Source organism: Drosophila subobscura, chromosome U (assembly GCF_008121235.1).
Source record: "Drosophila subobscura isolate 14011-0131.10 chromosome U, UCBerk_Dsub_1.0, whole genome shotgun sequence".
Classification (NCBI taxonomy): domain Eukaryota; kingdom Metazoa; phylum Arthropoda; class Insecta; order Diptera; family Drosophilidae; genus Drosophila; species Drosophila subobscura.
The window spans coordinates 23513849-23537552 of record NC_048534.1 but is presented as its reverse complement, the minus strand read 5'-3'; the positions used below and the strand labels follow the sequence as shown (position 1 = coordinate 23537552).

The following is a 23704-nucleotide window of genomic DNA, read 5'->3' as shown; positions in this document are numbered from 1 at the left end:
TCAGGTGCAGCTAACTTCACCCTTACTGCATGTTTGTGAGCATGAATAAGACCCCAAAGAGAGGGAATACACCATGTACAGCTTCTATAATTGCATCACGACTCAGACTGTCGATCGGCATTCAAATCTGAATTACCAAAATGAAATTAATTTTGTTACAAAATTTAAAGACCAACTTTTTCAGCATCATGAGAATTACTTTTTGTATCTTTGCAACAGTTTTATGCTACTGCTTCGCTGCATTTCCTAATAGTAGGACTGTAATTATGAATTTAGGTATTTATTAACATTTTAACTACGTAATTAAAATACCAATTTTACATTGTACATGATCAAATGTAGGTAAAGGTAAGATGTAAGTAATGTATCTAGACTCTAGAGGAATTGCGAAGTATCTCTGTGAAAGTCATTAGTCTATGGCTACGCGACCAAAGACAGTGTCGGGCGGTGTCGGTGAAGTGTGTCAATAAGTTAGAGCAATGTTTTACATAAAGTATTTAAAGTAACTACTTAAATGGCAATAAATATCGATACAGTAGCTGGAACAGTACTTAGCTGGAACTAATTTAATATAGCACACAGAAAAAAAACATATACACACGAGTGGGGAAAGTGTTATCCATAAAAGTGATCCAATTTGCTCATAAATACATGGATAGATCAGTCAATACATTTGTCCATTTGTCAAACCCTAATGGAAATTTACTTAGGATGTTTTGGCCTTGATACAAGGCGTTTCAAATAGCAACTAAAGTCTAAACTATTATTAGATTAGGCATTAGATCTATGCAACTACAAACTATTTATCTGCGTTCGTTTTTTCGTTGTACAATAAATTGCGAAATGGAATGGCAATACTTTTTTAACACCTACTTAGAGGATGGAGGGATTGGGTGGGTTTGGGTTTGGGTTTGGGGCTGGGCAATTTTACACACAATTTACACATAAATATAAATACGAATATTTGTCTGCCGCTCTAAACGTACTCCTCTGGTGCTGCCTGTCCATTCGAGGGCATCCGCAGCGTGGACACGGACTGTGGCTGCTGCTGTTGTGGCTGCTGCTGCTGTTGATTCTGCTGCTGCTGCTGCGTGCCTGTCGTATCCGGCAGCTCTGCTATGTCCTTGAACACGCCCATCAGATTCTCATAGCTTGGCCCCCAGTTGAGTAAATACTCCCAGCCCAGTGTGGTGGCTGAGGGGGAGGCGGCGCCATTCGCTTTACGATAAATACCGCTCAGATGGTTGGCAATGTCATCGTCACTCGCGACGAGAGTGCTGAGCGAGCCGCGAAACGAGGACTCGAAGCCATCGTATGGGTGTGGGGGTATGGGTGGAGTCTTGACGACACTCGGATTCCGGCTGGGCTCACCGCTGAGCGCTCGAGCGACGGGACTGCGACCATCCAACAGGCTCTTGCTGGTGGAGTACTTGCCATCGCCGCTCAAGCTGTTGTTGTCGTACTCGATCTCGGAGCAGGTGAAGCTGTCGTTGCCGCTCTCATCCGTCGACGTTGAGCTGTGGGCATCCACGTCCGTGTTGTGCATGCCGCCGCCCAGGGACATGTGCAGGGCGCTGCTGGGCACGCGCGGCGCCTCGCTGCTCGAGGACACAGCATCGAGGGTGGAGACGAGGCTGCAGGTTCTCGGCCGGGCATTGAGGCGTTCAATCTCCTCGGCCGTCAGACCCATGGAGGTCTGTGGCGGTGCCTGCTGCGGCACGCCGGGCTTCTGCCTGCTGGCACTGGAGCTCTGCCCCGAGAGCTGCGACATCACGGGGCTGTTCAGGCTGCGCTCGCTGTTCGAGTGCAGGGCGTCCTTGCCCACACCGCCGGAGCTGGAGGTGGTGGCCAGCAGCGCGCTCTGCAGCGGCTTGCCCGATATGTCGTGCAGCGTGAGGATGCGCGGCTGCTGGGAGCTCAGCTCCGAGCTGGGCGAGAGCCGCGCCAGCGGTGTGCTCTGATGGGTGCGCGAGGCGCTGTTCGGCGGCGGCGGCTGTCCGCCTTGGTTTCGAGACACAAACGGCGCCACGCGGGGCGAGTGGCGATGCTGCTGCTGGCTGGCGGCACTCTGGTGCTTGTGGTGCGTGTAGGCTGCCACGGGCGGGGAGGTGGCCTTGTACTTGCGCATGCCACCCGCCTCGCGGTAGCCCTTGTAGTGGTACACAATGTCAATGTCCGAGGGAGCGATGGAGCTGGCATTCTCCAGGTCGTAGTGCTCGGGGTACTCGGAGCCCATGTCCACAGAGCTGCCGTGATCGAGCGGATGCATGGCATTCGGCGGCGGCATGGACAAATGATGCTCCTCCCTGATCAGCGGACTCTTGCCCACGACTTCGCGTTCTATGATGTCCGGCCGCTGGGGCCGCTGCTGTGGCTGTGGCAGCTCCGCCGTTGGTGTCAGCTCGCTGCGCTCCTTGAACTTCTTGGTCAGCAGCTCCGGTCCCACGAGATGGTGCGTGGGTGGACGCAAGTGCTCGTTGGCGCCCACCGGTGGCGCTGGCGCTTCGTTGGGGTGCAGGCCACGTGCCAGCACGTGATCCACTTGAGGCACAGGTGGCCCGCCCAGCACTCCTCCAGGATGTTTGATTTTAAATCCAGGCACGCCGCAGCTGAGGCTGCCGATCTTCTCCTGTTTGCCACGGAATCTGTAGATGACATACGACCCGAGAATGGCCACCACCAGAATGACAAAGAACACGATGACCAAAGTAATGCCGATGCTCAGCGGATCCGCTACTTGGGCCGCATCCACGCCAATGTCCCCGCTGCAGCCGAGCTCCACCTTGCCGTGATGCCGCACCTCGGGGAATATGCTGCCAGAGCCGTTCAGCGGCTGCAGCTCGTGGTTGATGGTGAAGTTTGCCACGCAGCCAACGAACACTTCCTCCATGCCGTGTCCGCTGGGCGCGCCACCCACCGTGAGTGTGGTCAGGTATGGATCCAGAAAGTCGTGCACGCCCGCAATGTCCAGCTCATCGCCCACCTGGCGCCCGTCAATGAACAGCTGCAGGCTGCGACTCTCGCTGTGCAGACTGACATTGTGCCAGCGACCATCGTGCAGCGTCGCTGGCTCCTGCACCGTCATGTTGATGGTCAGCTGCTGCCTGGAGTAGTAGACGAGTTTGCCCTCCTTCAGCGAGAGCGAAGTGAACATTTGATTGGTGGCCGAATAGAGCAGCAATCCTTGGGCTTTGTACGTGCGGAAGAGCAGACTCAGCACCTTGGGAGCTTCATAGATCTGCGATGCTGCTGCTGGCACGCTGCTAATGTTCTGCCTCGCAATCTGTCGTCTCTCCCGTGTGCTGCTGTCCGACCAGGCGTCCTTGCTGTTGTACAAATTATCCAGCAGCTGCATGCGACGATGCAGCTCGGAGATGCGAAACTCCAGGTAGGCTCCACCACTCAGCGTCACTGGCTCCAGGGAATCCGAGCAGTCGGGTGAGTGCAGCTGCCCGCCGCACTGGCACAACGAGCTGGACCAGCGGTCAATGCACTGCCCGGCGTAGCCACCACAGCGCTCGGCTGCCAGGGAAGGCTGACAGGCCTGGCGATTGCAGCCAGGCAGAATGCCGCGCTGCCTGAGGGGTGTGCTCAGGTTTAGAGCGCGTCCCGCGATGTGCACGCTGTGCAGGCAGCCCACAAGATCATCGCTGTGCACCTGGCCAGGCCGCTCCAGTATGGGATCCGCGGAGGCCAAGCCGCCAATCAGCAGCGGTTGCTTGTTAAAGTTGAGTGTGCTGCAAGGCAAGAGAGTAACAATTAAGAATTTGCAGAGGGAATTCGCGTAGCAACACTCACCCCACGGGACCCACTTCATCCGCATAGCAACTGGAGTCCCCGGGCGTGCACTCGGCACACACATCCCCAGAGTCCGCGCACTTGGCGACGCTGAGAGACATGACACGTCCATTCCGTGTAGCCGTAACCTTGTGCCAGCTGCCATCGGCTAGATTGCGGCCTGCCACCACGGTGCTGATGGCTGTGCGTGCGCCACCCGATGAGAAGTAGGCCTGGCCGTGCACCAGCTCAATGGCCAGGAAGTCCGAGCGGCCGCCACTGTGCATGCCGTAGTTGTAGAGCAGCAAGGAGTTGGGTTTCGTGGTGGCAAACACAATGGAAATGTCATTGGTGGTCACATCCAGCGCGGGGAAGGTCATGTAGGAGAGCGGCTCGAAGCCGTAGCTGAAGCGCTCGCAGTGGCGTCCGTAGCGTCCGGCGGTGCAGCTGCACTTGTAGCCCGGCTTCAGGTTGACACACAAACCGCCATGCAGACAGGGATTGGGTCGACACGAGTCTGACACGCTCTCGCACTGATTGCCGCGGAATCCCGGCCGACACAGGCAAAAGTAGGAGGAACCATCGGAGCTGCGTTGGCAGCTGCCTCCATTGCGGCAGGGCTTGCTCCAGCACACGTCGCTGCGCTCCCGCTGGCACTGCTTGCCGTCGCGATTCGCCGGACAAACGCACTGAAAGTCGTTGCCAATGCGCCGGCACTGTGCCTGCAGCTGGCAGGGATTGGGCAGGCAGGGATCCTGCCTGCGGTTGCACTGCTCTCCCGAGAATCCATTCGTGCACTGGCAGCTGTAGTCGTGCACAATGCGCGGCCCACTCAGCACCAGCGTGGGACTGTCCACGATGCCAAAGCTGTGTGTGTCCAGCAGTCGGATGGTGGCACTGCAAACGCCGCCATTCTCGCACACCTCGGGCTCGCTGCAGGGCTCGTAGCCAATGACGACCTCCTTTTGCAGCAGCTCCGAGAGAGCGGCACGCTTCTCCCTGAGCCGCTCAATGACATGACGCGGCTGCTGGTAGCTGCGCTTGGCGGAGCGCACAGCTAACAGCACCTCCAGACTGCTGGCGTTGCCACTGCCATTGCCCAAGAGGCTGTACAGGAAGAGTTCATCGTCGCTGGCCAAGCGGGACTTGAGCATGTCCACCACAGGGCGATAATGCTGCGCCAGGAACTGTCCGGCTGTCATGTTGCGCACCAGCACGGACACCGTGTGGGCAAGTGTCTCGTTGTTGAACGCCTGAAAGTCAACAGTCAGCTTAGAGGTAACATCGCTGTGCTTGCCATCGTTGCCCGTGTAGCTGTAGGCGTAAGCAGTGGGCGTGGTGTGCGCCGTGGTGTACAAATCACAGCCTCGGGGTATGGCCAGCTGCAGCTGATGCTGTGCCTGCGGCTGGCTCTGCAAGCGGCAGCGATAGTCGCCCACAATGTCAATGTCATTCGGATGAATATCCGCCAGTTTGACATGCGCAGGCAGATCTCCATTGAAGATGCTGACTGTCACGTGCAGATTCCGCGGCGTTGAGGGATTATCGTTCTGATCGAGCACCGTAATGGTCAGCGTGTGCTGCGCCCTTTGCTTCGGCTTGCCGCTGTCCTCCACCTCAATTATCGCCTCCAATGTGGGCGTTATCTCGCGATCAAAGCTGGCCGTGGACTTGACCAGACCTGAGACCTTGTCCACACTCAGCCAGGACTTGTGCTTGCCGGCCACCAGCTGATAGCTGAAGGGTCCGCCATTGCGCGGCAGATCCGGATCGGTGGCCGACAGTGTCATGATCGATGTGCCCGCGGGTTCGTTCTCGGACACATAACCCAGCAGTCCCTCGGGCGCGAACATCGGACCATTGTCGTTGACATCATCGAGGTCTATGCGCACTGTGGCGCTTCCCGTTTGTGGCGGCAGCCCGGTGTCAATGGCTCCAATCACGAGGCTGTAGTGGGCAATGTCCTCGCGATCCAGCCGCGCCGCTGTGCTGATCTCTCCGCTCTGCACATCGATCTTGAAGCCCTGCTTCAGGTTGCCATTGATGATGGAGTAACTGAATTGATTATTCTGCGGCCGCACATCCTTGTCCACGGCACGGACTGTGGTGACTTTGGTGCCAATGGGCGCTGCCTCCGAGATCACCGACGTGTAGTAGCGCTTGAGGAACTCTGGCGGATCGTTGCCATCCTGAATGGAGATGATGACCTGCGCCTCGTCCGTGTCGTTGCCCCGAATGCTGCCGTAATTCTTAGCCATGACCGTGAGCACTACTCTATTCTGAGTTTCCCGATCGAGATGCCGCGCCACGTGTATAACGCCCGTGTGCGTGTTGATGGCGAAGCCTTTGTCGTTGCTGGAACCCACCAGCAGATAGTAGACGCGACCATCCTCGCCGCTGTCCTTGTCCGTGGCCTGCACGGCGCCCACAATGGTGCCCACGGCCGAGGTCTCGGACACATCAAAGTGGAACACGGGCTGCAGGAACTGCGGATAGAACTCGTTGACGCCCAGGATGTGCACGTAGAGCGTGGCATAGCTCTCCATGCTCGAGTCCGGGTTCTTGGCCTTCAGCTGCATCGTGTAGGTGCGCCGTTCCTCGTAGTCAAAGCTGACCGCAGACGTGATGGTGCCATTGCCGGAGCTCATGGCAAAGAAGTGGCGATCCGTGCCGCTGGGCAGGAAGGAGTAGTGCACGATGGCATTCTTCGGCGAGTCCTTGTCGGTGGCGTGTGCCTGGAACACGAACGTGCCCACTGGCTTGTTCTCCGCCACGTAGCCGTGGTACTCCGACTGATTGAACAGCGGCGGATTGTCGTTCACATCCGTGAGGATAATCGTCAGCATGGCCACCGCTGACAGCGGCTGGAAGCCCAAATCCTGCACTGTTATGTTCAGATGATACTCCTGCACGAGGTCATAGTCCAGCTGCTGGCGTATCAGTATGCCGCCCGTGCGCTCATCCACCATGAAGTCGCGTCGCTCGTTGCCGCCCGAAATGGCATAGCGCAGCATTCCATTGGGTCCCACATCCTCGTCCGTGGCGCCCACTGTCAGTATGGTGGATCCTATGGGCTCGTTCTCGGGCACAATCACTTGGTAACTTCGCGCCGTAAACTCCGGCGTGTGGCGGTTCTCGCCAGTAACCACAATTGTAACGCGTGTCTGGTCCGACTGCGGCGGCACGCCATGATCGATGGCCTTGACTGTGAGCTCGAAGCGCGTGTTAGTGGGCACATTCAGCAGCGGTTTGGCCAGCGATATCCAGCCATCGTGCTTGCCAATGGTGAAGAACGCGCTCAGGTTGCCATTGACCAGCGCATAATCCATTTCGTTGGCAGCGCCCATGTCCTGCTTGTCTGTGGCATGCACCCGCACAATGCGCTGCCCCGGACGCGCGTGCTCTGGCAGCGGCGAGAGGTAAGCGGACTGCTCGAACTTGGGTGGATTGTTCTTGGCATCGACAATGTTGATGTTGACCAAGCACTCGGAGTACAGCGGCGGCTTGCCATTATCTGTGGCGAGGATCGTGAGGGCGTACATATTCTCCGGCGATCGAACGTACTGCGATCGTTTGTACTGAATCACCTTCTTGCTGAAGATCTCACCTGTGGCTGGATCAATGCTGAACATGGGCGATGGCTGCTGCAGCGAGTACGAGATGACAGAGTTGGGTCCCTGCTTATCCCGATCTGTGGCTATGATCTGGCCCACAAGTGCCACGGGATGCAGCAGCTCCGGGAAGCTAAAGCTGTAGAAGCTGTGCTCAAACTCGGGCGCATTATCGTTCTGATCTTGAATGGTGATCGTGATGGGCGTCTCCGCACGCCACGCGCCATCCGAGGCGACCACTTTCAGTATGTATTCGTCCTGCTGCTCACGGTCCAGATGTCCCGCCACTGTGATGTTGCCGCTGAGCGGCTCAATCCTGAACTTCTCCCCGGGATTTGCGCTGAACGAATACGTGGCATTGGCATTTTGTCCCAGATCCAAGTCCGAAGAGGTTACGCGAATGACAAAGCTGCCAATCTCCGCGTTTTCCGTGACATTGAGCGAAAAAAGCCGCGTAAACTTCGGTGGATTATCGTTCTTGTCGAGCAAATGCAGCAGCACGCTGGCGGTGCCTGTGAGCTGCGGCACGCCCTGATCCACAGCCTCCACGACGAACGAGTAGTCGCTCAGCTCCTCGCGATCGAGTCGCATCGTTGTGAAAATCTCTCCGCCATCTGTGATCTCGAAGGTGCCCTCGTAGTCGTTGCTCAGCCGATAGCTGACTTCGCCATTGTCCCCCGAGTCGCGATCCCTGGCCTTGACCACTGCTATTAGCTGCGGCGGGGACTCCTCCTCGAGCACCTCGGCGTTGTAGATGAGCCGCTCCATGATCGGTGCATTGTCGTTGGCGTCCGTGACGTTGATGGTCACCAGCATGACGCTGCGCAGGCTGGGCCTATCCCCATCCGCCGCCTCCACCCAGATCTCGTACACGTGCGTCAGCTCATAGTCGAGGCCGTCGTGGCCCACGCTGAGTGCCCCGCTGCTGGCATCGATGCGGAGAGCATCGCCCATGTTGCCACCCGCTATGCCATAGCGCACGTTGCCCGCGGAGCCCTTCTTCGGGGAGGTGGCTGCCACTCTGGTCACAATCTTGCCCGGCTGCACATCCTCGGGCAGCGTGAAGCGTGTGTTGGCCATGTACGCGTAAGTGGGAAAGAGCTCCGCGGGACGCAGCATCACCGACAGGTCAGCGGTGGAGCTCTGCGGCGTTTGTCCTTGGTCCGTGGCGTGCATGACGATGCTGAAGCTCGTCTCGCCGGGGGGTTTCTTCGCAGTTTTGAGCTCTATCCTGGTGCTTATTGCTCCTGTCTTGGTGTTAACTTCAAAGTACTCCTTATCCCTGCCACTGATGCTGTAGTGAATCACAGCATTGTCGCCTTCGTCCAGGTCCACAGCTCTGGCGCCAAAAACAAACTCCCCCGCGGCTATCCTGTCAGGCACCGCAGTGCTGTAGCTGCCGGACTCAAACGTCGGCTCATTGTCGTTCACATCGCCCACTGTAATGGTGAGATTTACGGATGAGGCACGCGGCTCGGTGATGGAACTGTCCTGCGCCATAAGCGTCAGTCGGTACACGGCTGTCTCCTCGCGATCCAGCACCGTGGCTGTGGTAATCTCGCCCGTTTCCGTGTCTATGTGAAACCTGGACATGTGCTCGCCCAGCAGATTGAAGCGCAGCTTGGCATTCAGTCCCGCATCCTTGTCCGTGGCTGTGGGCTGCAGCACCAGCGTGCCAATGGGCAGATTCTCCTGAATGCTGGCGTGATACGACTGCAGCTCGAACACTGGCCCATTGTCGTTGATGTCCTGCACCTCCACGCGCACAATGCCAGTGCCTGTGAGCGGCGGCGAGCCCGTGTCCATGGCCACAAGTGTCAGAATATATTCGCTCTGCAGCTCCCGATCGAGTGGCTTCAGCAGTGCAATGGCGCCCGTCGAGGCGTTGATGCGGAACAGATCCGTGTCGCCCTCCTTGAGGAAGTAGCGCACCTGCGAGTTGAGTGGCGGCGTGTCCGCGTCGTAAGCGTTCACCGTGAGCACATAGCCATCGTTGGGCGGCACCGTGTTCTCCATGACACGCGCCAGATACGGCGAATCGAGGAACGTGGGCCGATTGTCGTTGATGTCGAGTATGGCAATGGTCAGCTCCGCCGTGTCGCTGGCGCTGTTCTCCACGGCACAGTCCTCGGCGCGCACGGTGAGCGTGTAGCGTGCCTTGCGCTCGTAGTTCAGGTTCTTGGCCACCCGCACCACGCCCGTGTCCTCGCTGATGCTGAAATCCTGGTTCTGATCGCCCGTCATAATGGAGTAGCGTATCCGGCCGTTGGCGCCCTCATCCACATCCGTGGCAGACACTTGCAGCACCATGGCCCCAATGCTGGCGTTCTCCGCCACCGAGGCTGAGTACTGCTTCGGATCGAACACGGGGCTGTTGTCGTTCTCGTCGAGTATGCGCACCAGCAGCTGGGTGGCAGTTTCCTGCGGCGGCTCCCCTCTGTCGCGTGCCGTGATGTTCAGCACGTAGCTGGCTCGCAGCTCTCGGTCCAGGGCATCCACAACGCGCACGAGGCCGTCGGTGGGATTGAGGGAAAAGGGAAGCGGCTCGTTGTCGTCGCCGCCTGTTGCTGCCTCCTCAAGCAGATAATCGATGTAGCCGTTGCGGCCCTCGTCGTTATCGACAGCCTTCACAGCGATAACGACCGTGTTGATGGCCACATTCTCCATGATCGACGTTTCATTTGCGGAAACAAAAACGGGCACTTCATCGTTGACATCTTTGATGAGAATCGTTACCTGCAGGGAGAGAGTGGAGAGTCAGTGCCTGTCTTAGATATCGATCAGTCTCAAAGCTAATTGAACTCTCAATTAATTAGAGCCTGACACTTGTTGGCTTTACCTTCACCGTCGATGAGAGTCGCTGCTGCTTCTGATGCGCCAAAAACTGTTGCTGCTGCTGCGTCTGCTGGTAGCGCCGCGGTGAGCGATACTTAAGCTTCAGTTGCGTCTCCTCCAGCTCACTGAACGTGGCAATTTCATCTGCACAATCGCGCGCGGTGACCGTCAAAGTGTACGAGGACCGACGCTCCCGATCCAGCTGGCGACGCGTGCGTATGGTGCCATTGCTATCGATGCCAAACTCCTCGTCGGCATCGCCTGCCGTGATGATGTACTCAATGAGTCCATTGTTGCCTGCAAATAAACAAGAGTTAAGCAACAAATTGTGGCGGGCAGGTGCCGCTGCTGTTGGCTTACCCGAGTCAATGTCCTTGGCGGAGACAGTGACCACCTCCATCCCCGTGGGCACATTTTCAAACACTTCGCTGGAGTAGCTCATGGGATCGAAGAGCGGCGCATTGTCGTTTAGGTCCAGCACGTTGCAGTACACTGTGATGGTGGTGGACAGACTGGGCTGCCCACTGTCCTGCGCTTGCACAATCAGAATGTAATGCTGCACCTAAGGGGCAGAAGAAAACACTTTTAGATGCTACAAATTCACGGATGGCTCTACGTACCTCCTCGTAGTCCAAGCGTGCTGTCAGGGTAAGCATTCCCGTTTGTGGATTCAAGCTAAATACATCATTGGCCCAGTCGGAGACGACGCCGTAGGAGAGCTGCGCATTCGGGCCGAGATCCGCATCTCTGGCCACCACCTGACCCACCTGATAGCCTCTGGGCGCGTTCTCCGGTATGTCAAAGGAGTACACGGACTCCTCAAACAGCGGTGGATTGTCATTGGTGTCGCTCACCTAATGGGCAAAGGCAGAGATTAGCTGTGTGGTCCACAAGAGGCAGAAGTTTACTCACCTCAATGACTATGTACGTCTCCGTGTACTGTACCCCATCGGAGACTCTCACGCGTACGTCATACTTGCTCTTCGTTTCCCTATCCAGAGTGTCGTTCAGTGCCAGTCGGCCCGTCGTTGCATCCAGCTGGAACTTTCCATCATGGCCGTTAATCAGCATGAATGTGACAGTGCCCAGTGTATCGGGATCGTGGGCGCGTATCGTTGCAATTGTGTGTCCAATCTCCAGCTCCTCGCTGACATTATAAACGAATGGGGCATCCAGGAACTGCGGGGGACTGTCGTTCTTATCGAGAACTGTTACTTTGACCTGCCCAAATGATGAATACAAAATGTAACCATGAGTGAGTGAGTGACCCATAAAGCAAGTAAGCGGAAACTCGTTCCATATTTGGCACTAAATACACAGCAGAACATATGGGAATACGTCTGCGAGCACGAGAGTTCCACTTTTATGCCCGAACTTCTGTCGCAATGTCAATCGCATTCCTCATCTCTGTGGCCTGGCCTGGGCTTGACCCGCTTATGGCTGCGGCTGCGGCTGCGGTTCTGGCTTTCTGCTCAATGTTTCGCTGGTTTATGACCAAACGGAAAACCGGCTAAACCTACTCTTAACCTACTCGTTACAAATTTACTTTTGGTTGTCGCCATTGTCACCATTTAACATTCATTTCGAATTTGATATCTGTCTGTGCGTGCAGCATGCCTTTGGCATCTATCTCTCCGTAAGTACTTACAGAGGAACATGAACATTTGACTACAAGAGTACGTCTGCGATTTGTATGGTGGGGTAGGCGCTGAGCACACTCTTGCAGGAGTGCTTGGAGTTCTTGCATTCCCTAGTCTAAGAATCAATCCTCTAATCAAGCCGCACTAAAAATCGTGGCCGTTGGGGCTACATAAAGCGAGCTCGTAACTCTTGCTTAAGTTTTAACTTCCACTCTGGACGCTGGTACTCCGGAGGACAAAAGCCAAGAAAGCAATAAATACGCCAGAAGAGAGAGAGAGAGAACAGACACCGAGAGACTCGTAGAACGCTGCACGTAAAATATAGCATCGTGTGTGAGGCTTTTGGTGCTGGTGTTAAGTCGGTCGCTGGTCAGCGGCTGCAGTCTAGGGAAATGCATGCGAGTAAATACTGCATTTGTAATAAAATTTATGCAAATTTGTAACATCAGACAGCGCCTTGAGTGTGCCATTCAACAGACAACGACTAGGATGTGGATGTGGATGGGTTGCGATCCTCTCTCTTAGCAGCAGCCACAGAATGCACATTAGCTTGGCTTTGGCTCTGGCCGAGACTCTGTCTATCAGCAAAACACCATTTACTGCCTTCGGGGCAAAGTGAAATGTGTGCAGCTAATTGAACTAATTTGGAGCAGTGGAAAGCGGGTGCAGCTGCAAGAAATGTGACCATTTGTCAATCCACTTAATGGAGGCCCACGGAGCAGAACACAACACACACGACATGGAGTGGAGTCCCAGCAGTGATTACGAATGGGATGGCAATAAATTTGCGTACAATTCTAGACCTGATTCTGTGTCCTGAAACGTGCGACATTTTGATTGAAAGCCAACCAGCCGCAAGACAATCTCTCTGCGTTTTCATTTCCGTTATTGCCACGCGTTTTCTCTGCCTCTGCCTCTTCCTCTGCTGTTTCTCTTCTCATTCTCTGCGCTTTAATTGGAGCCTCTTTTCAATCGGTCATGCGGCCAAAGCAGACTAGAAACCGACACTAAGCACCAGTCAAGTCCATTATCATTATAATGCCCCATAGTGGAGATGGTAGATGGTTTTGGTTGTTCCAAATTTCATGGTTAGGGCACCGGATACGCAGGGACAGTGTGACCGGCGGCGTATATATTTAAAATGAACGCAAAATAACGCAACAAGAAAAAATGGAAAAACATGACAATCGTTTTAAATCAATGCAAGCAGCAAGCAACAATGAATTGATTGAAAACCTCTTCGCACGCGAGCAACATCCACTAAACCATAGTTCCATGTACCAGGAGAGAGCTTAAACGTTGCTGCTTTGTGCCCCATGGAGTTGCTGCTGTCTGCTGCCTGCCTGCACGAAACTGGAACTACATACATACACACATACATACATACAGCGTTCACATTTGCATGCGTACATTGTTGGCATACCTACGCATCCGCCACGAACACGCGGAATCGGAATCTGCGAAGAATGAGAGGATCGAAAGGAGAAGAAAAGAAGGGCAGCGCAGTAAGCAGCGCAAAGAAAGGGCCAACCGATGGCAGTCGGGAGGGTGGGTAACTTTTTTTTTCTTATATTTTTATTCTTGCTCGCAAAAAAACCAGTAAAAGAAGGCCAACAAACAGACGAGGTTTGTGCGGCTGTGTGCATGCCCTGCAACCCAAAAGTGGACTGATGATGCTGTGGACTGCCGGCAGTGTAGGGTACCAACAGCAGCAGCAGCAGCCATAATTAAAGGCATCTGCCAATGAAGCAACTTATTATAATTCTATCCCTGCGGCCCATTTATGCAGGCAGCACTGCGCTGCGCTGCTCTGCAATGTAAAATATTTTCTCGATACACAGGTCTGGCTGGTTTCCCCTTTGTTCCCCGCCGAGTCGAACCCAACTCCTCTATCAAATTCATTCAGCAGATAGCAGGAGAGCAGGAGAGCAGCTTAGGGACGCCGAATCCGCCTGTTGTTTGTCTGTTAATTTGCATTTCAAGGCATAACCGCAACTGCATGTAGAACCGAACCAAAAGCCGATCCGAACTGGTGCTCCTCGCGTGTAATCAACATTTCATATCAGCACAAGACATTAAAAGCGCATTAGTGCGGTCTCGACTTGCACTGATAAGCCCGGGCCCTTAAAGCTGCCTGCCCCAGTAATGGCTGCCACAATGGCCAGACAGAACAGCGAGGACTCTGCATCTGCATCTGCCGCGCTGCATCATGCGAGTGGAATGTATCTGAACTTACCTTTGTGTGCGCTGTGCGCGGCTGTCCGCCCAAAGCGATGGCATAGACCTCCACCTCGTAGCTGTCCGGCCCGGCCTCGCGGTCCAGTTCGGCTGCCGTTGAGAGTATTCCAAGCTTTGCATCGATGTCAAACAGACGATCCACTTGCACGGGTTGGGCTTTGTTCCCATTTGCAGTCACATTCGTCACAAAGTATTCGATTTCGGCGCCCTGCAGATGAGCGCTCACCGTGAGGATGCTCGTGCCGATTGGTTCGTTCTCATAGACAGAGCCGGACAACGCGTTGGGTTGCTCGAAAAGCGGCACGGACAGATCGCTGCCTGGAGTGATGATCGTTATGTACACCTCGCTGCTCCTGCGCTCGCTCTGCACCGCCTCATCGGTGGCTTTGAGCGTGAGCTGATGCCGAATCTCCGGCTTGTAGTGCGCTCCAGGGCTGAATGTGATAATCCCCGTGTTGCGCTGCAATCGAAAGAGCTCCTGCGGGCCGCTGACAATCTCGTATGTGACCAAACCATTGCTCGAGGAGTCAGCATCCCTTGCTTGCACTTGTATGACGGGCTGCTCCCTGTTGGCCTGCAGCTTCGCTGGCAGAATGGCCGCATTCATGGACACAAAGATGGGCGCATTGTCGTTGATGTCCTCGACAATCACCGTCACCAGCTTCTCCGTGGAGAGCTGCCTGCTCGAGGGCTGTGCGCGATCGGTGGCCACCACAGTCAGCCGGAACGTGTCGATGGTCTCTCGATCAATCTCCCGCAGTGTGTGAATAACTCCAGTCTCCGTGTTGATGCCAAAGTGCCGTCCGCCGGGCAGCTCCGGCTCCTGCCTGCTGATGGCATAACTCACTTTGCCATTTAGCCCTGAGTCCGGATCATCCGCGGTAACCGTAACAATCGGAGTCTTGAGGGCAATGCCCTCCTTGATTTGCCGCACAATCGCCGTGCTGGGGAAGATGGGCGGATTGTCGTTGTCATCCACAACCACCACGTTGTAGAGCACGGTCGTGGAGAGCGACGGAGTGCCGCAGTCGGAGGCTGTGATGTTCAACGTGTAGCTGGTGATGTCCTCATAGTCCAGCGCCTTGTGCAGATATAGGCTGCCGCTCATGCTGTCAATATGGAAGGTGTCCCGCCGGTTGCCCGCGGAAATGCTGAACACCACCTGACTGTTGACACCCTGATCCGCATCGCTGGCCCTGAAGCGCATCAATTCCGTGCCACTCGGACTCGTCTCCAGCACGGACACCTCGCTGCTCGATTGGGTAAACTCCGGGGCGTTGTCATTCTCGTCCAGCACCACAATGCTGATGCTGGCATTCGAGCTGAGCGGCTGCTTCAGCGCTGCATCGCGGGCCACGACAATCAGTTGGTGCACCTCCTGGGACTCGCGGTCCAGCCTTCTGGCCAGCGTCAGCTGTCCCGTGGCACTGTCTAGGGTGAACAGTCCCGCTTCGTTGCCCCTGGCCAGGCTGTAGTACACATCGCCATTGAGGCCCTCATCCGCATCCTGCGTGAACACGTGCATGATGTGCGTGCCCTCGGAGGCGCCCTCGGAGAGGGTTACATGGTACGGGGCACGCAGGAATTCCGGCGCATTGTCATTGACATCCGTGACAATCACCTTCACCTTGACTTTGTCGTGCAGCCGCGGACTGCCGTTGTCCGAGACCATGGCCTCCAGCATCATATAATTGCCGAATCCTCCTCGCTGGCTGGCACTGCGCTCCTCCTCGCTGCCGCCGCTCTCCGTGTTGCGGTTCTCCTTCACCAGCGCCTCCCGATCGAAGGGTCGCAGCGTCTTGATGAAGCCATTGCGCGTGTCTATCGTAAAATCCTGTGTCTGGCTGGACAACGTAAAGCTGAGCTCAGCATTGCGGCCAATGTCCCGGTCCACAGCCAGCAGTTTGCCCACAAACGTGTCCGCGGGCGCATTCTCCGGAATGCTGAAGGTAAAAGTGCTGTTGGTGAACTGCGGCGCATTGTCATTCTCGTCGATGACATGGATGACCACGGGCACAACGGAGGAGCGTGAGGGATTGCCCGCATCCTGGCAGGACACTGTCAGAGCGTAATAGTCGCGCTCCTCCCGGTCCAGTGGTGCGCGCACGAACAGATAACCATCGGGGAAGACGCCAAACATGCGATCCGCATTCCCCTCAATGATCTCGTACGAAATGCGCCCGTTCTCCTCCAGATCAATGTCAGTGGCGGCCAGGGCAAAGAAGCGAGTGTTCACCTTGGTCGTCTCCAGCAGCGAAGTCTCGTACGAGGTGTGATCGAAGACGGGCGTGTGATCGTTCACATCGGCAATGTGCACCAGCAGACTGAGCCTGTTGGACAGCGGCGGACTGCCCGCATCCGTGGCCATTAGCTCCACTCTCAAAATGGAGCCAGGATCCGCGCGAACCGGACGCTGCAGATAGAGCACTCCTGTGACTGGTCCAATGCGGAACTGCTGCTCGGGATTGTGGGTGAGATTGTAGCTGACGCGACTGTTGATGCCCGCGTCGCGATCGCGCACTCGCGACAAGTAAATCTCCTGCCCCACGGCAGCGTTCTCTGGCAGCGAAATCGTTGGCTCTGCATCACGATCGAGGGCAAAGCTGGGCGCATTATCGTTCAGATCGATGATCGCAATGTTGACATTGCACTTGCCATATACAATGCCAGTGGCTGAGCTGGAGCTCGAGCTGGATGCCAAGATAACCAGCCGATAGTGTGACTGCTCCTCGCGATCGATGGGGCGAGCGGTGGTGATGCGGCCCGAGTGGGCATCGATGGCGAAGTTGCCCGCTCTGTCGCCATGGATAATGACGTACTCAATGGCAGCAGCAGCAGCAGCAGCGACCTGCCCCTTAACCTTAACCTGCACAAGTCCCACCTCGCGGCCGAGGCGCGCCTGCTGCTGCTCGTGATCCTCGGTAAGGTGGAACTCATAGGCGCCCTGGCTGCCACACTCCAGCTGTGTCGTTGTCAATGTCTCAGTGACAATGTCCACCACAGCGTTCTGTGCGCTACGTCGCTGGCCGGAGTCTCGCGCAGAGACCAGCAGCTTGTAGTGTGGCTTTGTGGCGGTGCGTAGCATGTCGCCGCGCAGCAGCACAGCGCCAGAATGGGCATCCACATGGAACACGCCCTCTCCACCTGACTCCAGGTTGTACGTAATTAAGGCATTATCGCCCTCGTCCCGATCTGTGGCCGTGACATGCAGCAGCGTTCGTTCCTGCCCATTCTCCTGACCCTTCGCTTGGCCCTGGCCCTGTCCCTGGCCATGATTGTCCACATCGCTGAACGTGTAGATGTAATGCTTGGGATAAAACTCGGGATCGTTATCGTTGATATCTGCCACGCTCAAGTAGACTGTGGCCGTGGCCGACTGTGGTGTGGGTGCACCCTGATCGCGAGCGATCACAAAAATTTCATAATTCGCCATTGTCTCACGATCGAGCGCCTTGCGCGTCGTTAATTGGCCCGTTATGGAGTCAATGGCGAACTGCTGCGGATAGAGACGCTCCACGCTGGGCGCCAGCGAGAATGCCACAGAGCCATTCGTGCCCTGGTCGTGATCGGTGGCAGTCAGCATGGAGACGAGGCTCTGCGCTGGCACATCCTCGCTGAGGCTCACGTTCAGCTGCCGCTGCCCGAACTGCGGTGCCTCATCGTTCTCATCCAGCACGGTCACCTTCAGCTGTGTGTAGGCAAACTTTGGATTGGGTCCGCCATCGCGCGCTGAGATGCTCAGCTCCACGCTGTCCTTGATCTCGCGGTCCAACGCTCCAGCAGTGGCAATCAGACCCGTGGCGGGGTCAATCGAGAACCACTTGAGCTCGTTGCCCGAGAGAATCTCATAGTGGACCTGCGCATTGACGCCCGTGTCCTCATCCGTGGCGGTTATGGATGCCACATAGCTGCCCGTGGGCGCCAGTTCGCTGAGCACCGCCGAATACTCGGACTTCTCGAACACCGGCTCGTGGTCATTCACATCGTTCACGTCAATGATCAGATGCGCTGTCGTGGTGCGTGCTGGGGTGCCCTTGTCCATGGCCACCACCGTCAGGTTGTACTGGCCAATCTCCTCGCGATCGAGCACGCCGTTCACGCGCACAATGTGGAAGAGTGGCGTCTTCTCCAGTCGGAAGTGGCCCAGCTCATTGCCAGACACGATCCGCGTGGTGGTCTCGCCGTTGAGGCCGTCGTCCGAGTCAATCACAGACACGGCAGCCACCACGGTGCCGTTCACCGCATTCTCATCGACGGTGGCCACGCTGCCTGTGGGCGGAAAGTACTGGAACCGTATGATGGGATCGTGATCGTTGGTGTCCAGCAGATTCACCGTCACATAGGTGCGTCCGTCCTGTCGCGGCGAGCCGTGATCCCGCGCAAACACCGTGAACACGCAGCTCTTCTGGCCACCGCCGCGAGCATTCGGCTGCGTCTGCTGCGGGCAATTGACGCGCTCCGTGGTGGAGATGACACCCGTCTCGGGATCCACTGTGAACTGGTGCTCCGTTTCGGCCAGGTAATACGTCAACTTGCTGTTGTCGCCCAGATCGTTGTCCGAGGCCATGACCGTGACCACTGGGGTGCCGGCCACAGCCGTCTCATTCAGCGACACGTTGTAGTCGCTGTGATCGAAGATGGGCGGATTGTCGTTCACGTCCAGAATGGTGACATTCACCTGCAGGTAGCCCAGGCGTGGCGGGGAGCCGCCGTCACGTGCCGATATGTTCAGCTGGTAGCTGCCACGCGACTCGCGGTCCAGATTGCCCGTCGTCTCCAGGTGCAGGTAGGATGTGTCCCCGCTGGGATTCGTGGTGGTGGCCAGCCGGAACTTGTGGTCCACGTTGCCTGCCACAATCTCGTACTGATCGGTCACCCCATTCTCCCCGGTGTCCGCATCGGTGGCTGCATCCAGCAGCAGACGCGTGCCCGACACGGCGCTCTCGGAGAAGGACACCGCAATGCTGGGCTCCGGAAACTCTGGCGCATTGTCGTTGATGTCCAGCACCTTGATGCGCACCTCTATGGGGTACGTCGGCTGTGAGGAGAGCACCACAAGGTCGTAGTGGTCGCGCATGCCCTCGCGGTCGAGCACCAGATTCGTTTTCACCTCCCCCGTGACGGGGTCCAGCGAGAACTCGCGCGGCGGCTCATTGAATCTATACGTGAACTTCGGCTTGGTGGGTATAAAGCCCACCAGGGTGCCACGCGGCTGACCCTCGAGCACCTCGAAGTCGGCGCTGGTGTCCACTGCACGGGATTGCATCTCGCCCGCCGGCGATGAGCTGCGTCGCCTCGGAAAGGCCGCGTACTGTTCGTAGGTGGTGGCGTAGCTACGCCCTCGGGGCGCTAGTAGCTCTAGCGTGGGCCCCAGCTTGGTGTCCCCCGCCTGGCAGCCGGATTCCATGGCAGACATCAGAAAGAGGAGCAGCAGGGGAGCCGCAACTCCTGCCTGCGTACACCATCCGCGTCCGCGTCCATGGAGCCGCCTGTCCATTATCTCTTTGGAGCTCCTTGGAGCGTTCTCCTTAATTTTCGCACTTTCTTCTTCACTTCTTCTTCTTTTCCTTCCCACTTGTCTTTGTCTACCTTTTAATGTTTTCATTTGCTCTTTTTGTTACTTTCTGCTTTGCTTTCCATGCATTTTCACGTCATTTCACGTCTTTTGAATGGTTTTTCGCTTCGCCAGTAAAGTTCGCCTGAAAAGAAACCAAATAAGAGTAGAGTATTAGTAAATTTATTCATGGACAATAAATGCGCTAATAAAACACGAAATTGATTATTTTACGTCGGGTTTTGGTTAAATATTGCACCTCTTTCAGATTTCATTTTGCCAATTTGTAACTCTTTAATTTCACAATGCGCATGACGTGCGCTCTCATTATCCTCTCTTCTTTGATCCTCTCTGAGCGCGTCTCTCAGTGCACACTGTCTCTCTCTCTCACACGTCGAGTACCGCAATCGCATAGACAGAAGACAAGAACAACTGTAAATCACTTAAGGAGATGAGACACACAAGAAGGAGAGAAAAACAATACACTGGGAACAATCACATAGGAGTTAGATTAACATCAATTTCCGACACATACTTGTTGGAATAACACTTTCAATTAACAAATTTCGTGGCACCGCTTAAGCATAGTAGCCGCCATTTCATACTCCGTCGAGCATAAAATTGCATGCGGCAGGCGCTCTGCGTTACCCAGTGGCTTATGAGGCGCGAAAGCGTAAAGTTAGTCAGCGCTTGGCTGCAATTCTCTGCCGAAGTGTGGCAAACCAATGACTGTGGAAACGAACATGCAGCAGAGGGGGGCTTCTCCTTGTTTTCCTAGTTCATAAATCAACCCCTATTAGACCCACGCCTACACCATGGAGTGGGGATCTTTGTAGCCAAAAATATAAATACGGGCAGCGCTTGGAAACGTTCGAATTGATTGAAGGCAGGGCGAGGCAAGGCAAGGCTACGGCAATGGCGGGCACTGCTCCTCTTAGGCTTTTAGGAAAATCTAATCAAGATTTAGGCGGCGTCTATTAATCAAATGAAATTCCAAAGCACACACAGAGACACAGAGAAGATGGGAGGAAGGGGAGAACAGCATCGCATCCATTAATACCATGCGTGTCAGCTTTGGACCAAATTAATGTTTTGTGGGCAATCTCTTGTTAGTTTTCGATTCCATAAGAGTATCAATACAAAGACCCCCTGCCCCTGCCCAACTCAAAGCAAGAACAACGTGCAGCATTGTCTAAGAATGGAGAGCTCTAAAACTGCTTCGTATTCGTATTAACACTCGAATAGCGTAAAATCCCAAACTGTAAGCGATAGCAGCTCGACTAGGGTATACCCTTTCGCTTGCAACTAGGTGCTGCATTGTTAGAAATAATAACATAGCGCATAGCCCTTGACAGGAAAGGGTATAGACCACTGCTAGATGGACTAACTAGACAAAAGTATGGCAGGGGACCCGCAGTAACTGTCAGAATGTGGGCTGTGGATCAGATCTCTACATATGCATGTGTGTATGTGTGCATGTATGTATGTACATGTATGTAGCTGAAAATGCGTCGTAAATTTCGTTTTTTGTTGTCTTGTCCGAGACGAAGCGAAGCTTTTCAAGCCGAACCCGTTCATTAATCTTCAAAATCTACCTGCTCTAATGGTATTGTTGGTTGTTGTTGCTGCTGAGGCTGAGGCTGAGGCTGCTGCTGTTCCTGGCAGTTTCTTCTCATTTCGTTTTTTGGTCTCTATCAAAGATATTTTTTACTTGTTGGTGTTTTGTTTTCTTTATTGCGGGACCAACACACACACACAAACACTCAGCCCAGTAAAGGTCTGTACCTGTGCGCCTGTCTCTCTCTCTTGTTTCTATCGAATACCAAACACCGAATACCGATTGCATTAGTAAGACATTCAAAATGGGTTCCGAGTATTAAACTTCTCCCCCCTACAAGCCATGTGCATGTCACTCTCAGGGCCAAAAATCATTGTACCGGTCCAGATGTTTCCGAACCCTCAGGGGGGGGATGGTTATTCGCCAGTCAGTGCAGATTGAACTCTTCAAAGATCAAGCTTCGAATCTCAGAAGAGAGTTCAGTGTTCAATCGTGTTAGTGAACCCAAGATTTAAATATTCGCCCCATGAATGTCTCGTGGAAGGGTGAAAGAAAGGCAAAAAGCCATTTGTTTGATTGATGTATGCATATTGTTTTATCCGTCTCTTTTACACTTTCCCATACTCATCGCTGGCTTATGGCATATCTGGTTTCCACGCCATTAATATCGATTCGAGGCGATGCGATGCGATGGCTTTTGCGGGCTATTTTTGAGAGCTCATAAATACCATATCTGTGCATGATTTGACTCTGCCTCTATGACTGGTCCTGTATAGCAGACCGAATTAGCAATGCAAATTTCAAATGCACAACAAAGGGCAGAGCGTAGAAAATACATTTACAAGTAACGCTAGAACACAGAACAGAACAGAACAGAAGAGATATCTTTCGGCGACAAGGAACCAGAGTGTATAGTCGTTGAAATTTCGTGAGGCAGCAATGGCCTGCAGCAAGAGGAAGTCAAAGAGGCAGCCAACACACCCATGCTCATGCCCATGCCCATGCCCCACCGCCCGATCCTTATTATTATGAATTTTTATTTTATTTGGGCTTTCCACTTTACATCTCACTACAACAAGTCGAAGCGAGCAGCCGAATAGCGGTGGTGCGGAGTGGAGGAGTGGGGAGTAGCTTTTGTGAGTTTTGGAGTTCGGGTTTGGCCAAAGAAAACGTGTTTTTCATATTTCCATATTCATTTACATTTCGCTGCTGAGCGGCGGCGTGCAAGCGCAAGCCGATACCGAGGCACAGATACACACTCAAGGGGGGGTTACAAGATTTTTGAACAAAAAGGAATATTTTCTTTCGTCTTTCTTTATCGATATTTCTTTCTTACAATAACAAAACTCACACAGAAAATGTTCAACCATTTCAGCCATTACGTGGCACAGCGTTTTGTGCTCAACTCTCGGCTGAGCTCAGCGCAGCTCAACTCTCGGATCGGATGGAAACGGCTCACGGTCCCAGCATCTCTCAGCATCCGACAACAACAACAGGGGCCAACCTTTACTTCAACCACAACGACAGCGACAGGCAGCAACAACTGCCGCTGCTGCCTACGTTACCGTTGGCTTTGGCTTATAATAATTCAACAATTAATCTTATTTGTGTTAGTCGCGTCAAGACGCGGCTCTGTCTGTCTCTCTGTCTGCCTGCCCCAACTGTTCGTGTGTGTACCACATATTGTTTTGTACATTCACATATTCAACGTTTCCTTTTTGCATACCAAACCTTTTCTTATGAATTTCTTATGAATGCGAATGCATTAGCCAAAGTTGTGTGCAGAGCGCGCGTAGGCGTGCTCCCAGAATGGCAATAAGCGGAAAAGTGATTTGTTTAGCTTAAAGATTTTATGCAAATTTGTCTGTCGGGTTTTAAGCATTGATTTGTGGGATTATTGGAACTTTAGCATACTGCAAACGTAGTGCCCGCTGGCTGATCCATTTCCAATGATTCCAAAATGGAAATCTAAGCTTCTCTAAACTGACTTCCCATAGCATAACTATGAATACTTGTATGTACATAAATATGTACATTTTTATGTATAAATGTATGTATAAAGTACCTACCATTTTTGTTCACATTTTTACATGCATTTTAGTGTTGGTGGGCCTCGCACGTATGGGGACACGGACACTGGCACAGGCACAGGCACGGATACCGATTCCGATGGGGGCACACACACACGAACGCACAGGGGCACACACACACGTACGGACATCTGAAACGGCCGCAGACGCAGCATATTTCTTCTCTTTTTTTTTCTTTTAGCAAAACGTGTTTTGCTTCATTTTTCGCTCTTGTATATGGCTTGTTGCAGCAGTGGCTGCCGCTGCTGCTGCCGCTGGGTTGCTCGCTGCAACGTTGTTGGAATTTTTCACTTATAAAAATTTGCAACGGCGACACACACACAACCACACACACACAGGCGCAGGCAGATACACAAATACACTTGGGGCCAGGCTGTGGGATTTGCCAGCTGCTTTGGATT

The 23704-nt window shown here is 54.3% G+C and overlaps 1 protein-coding gene across 1 annotated transcript; it reads right to left on the bottom strand.

The window, feature by feature from the left end:
- Positions 1 to 594: 594 nt before the first annotated feature.
- LOC117899952 (cadherin-related tumor suppressor) lies at positions 595 to 19673 on the bottom strand. The gene is made up of 7 exons (XM_034810106.1): positions 14100 to 19673; positions 11136 to 11444; positions 10844 to 11077; positions 10584 to 10785; positions 10228 to 10520; positions 3799 to 10124; positions 595 to 3737 (listed from the first exon to the last, which is right to left on the bottom strand). Exons 1-7 carry the CDS (start codon positions 19596 to 19598, stop codon positions 977 to 979), a joined length of 15624 nt encoding a protein of 5207 aa, XP_034665997.1. The 5' UTR covers positions 19599 to 19673; the 3' UTR covers positions 595 to 976.
- Positions 19674 to 23704: the final 4031 nt, after the last annotated feature.

Excerpts from the sequence above, each read along its gene's own strand:
- LOC117899952 (XM_034810106.1), bottom strand. The coding sequence starts at position 19,598 with ATGGACAGGCGGCTCCATGGACGCGGACGCGGATGGTGTACGCAGGCA. Across the intron at positions 11,445-14,099 it reads CGCGCACAGCGCACACAAAG|GTCAAAGTAACAGTTCTCGA; the intron begins GTAAGTTCAGAT and ends TCATTTGGGCAG. Across the intron at positions 10,521-10,583 it reads CGCCAAGGACATTGACTCGG|GCAACAATGGACTCATTGAG; the intron begins GTAAGCCAACAG and ends GTTTATTTGCAG.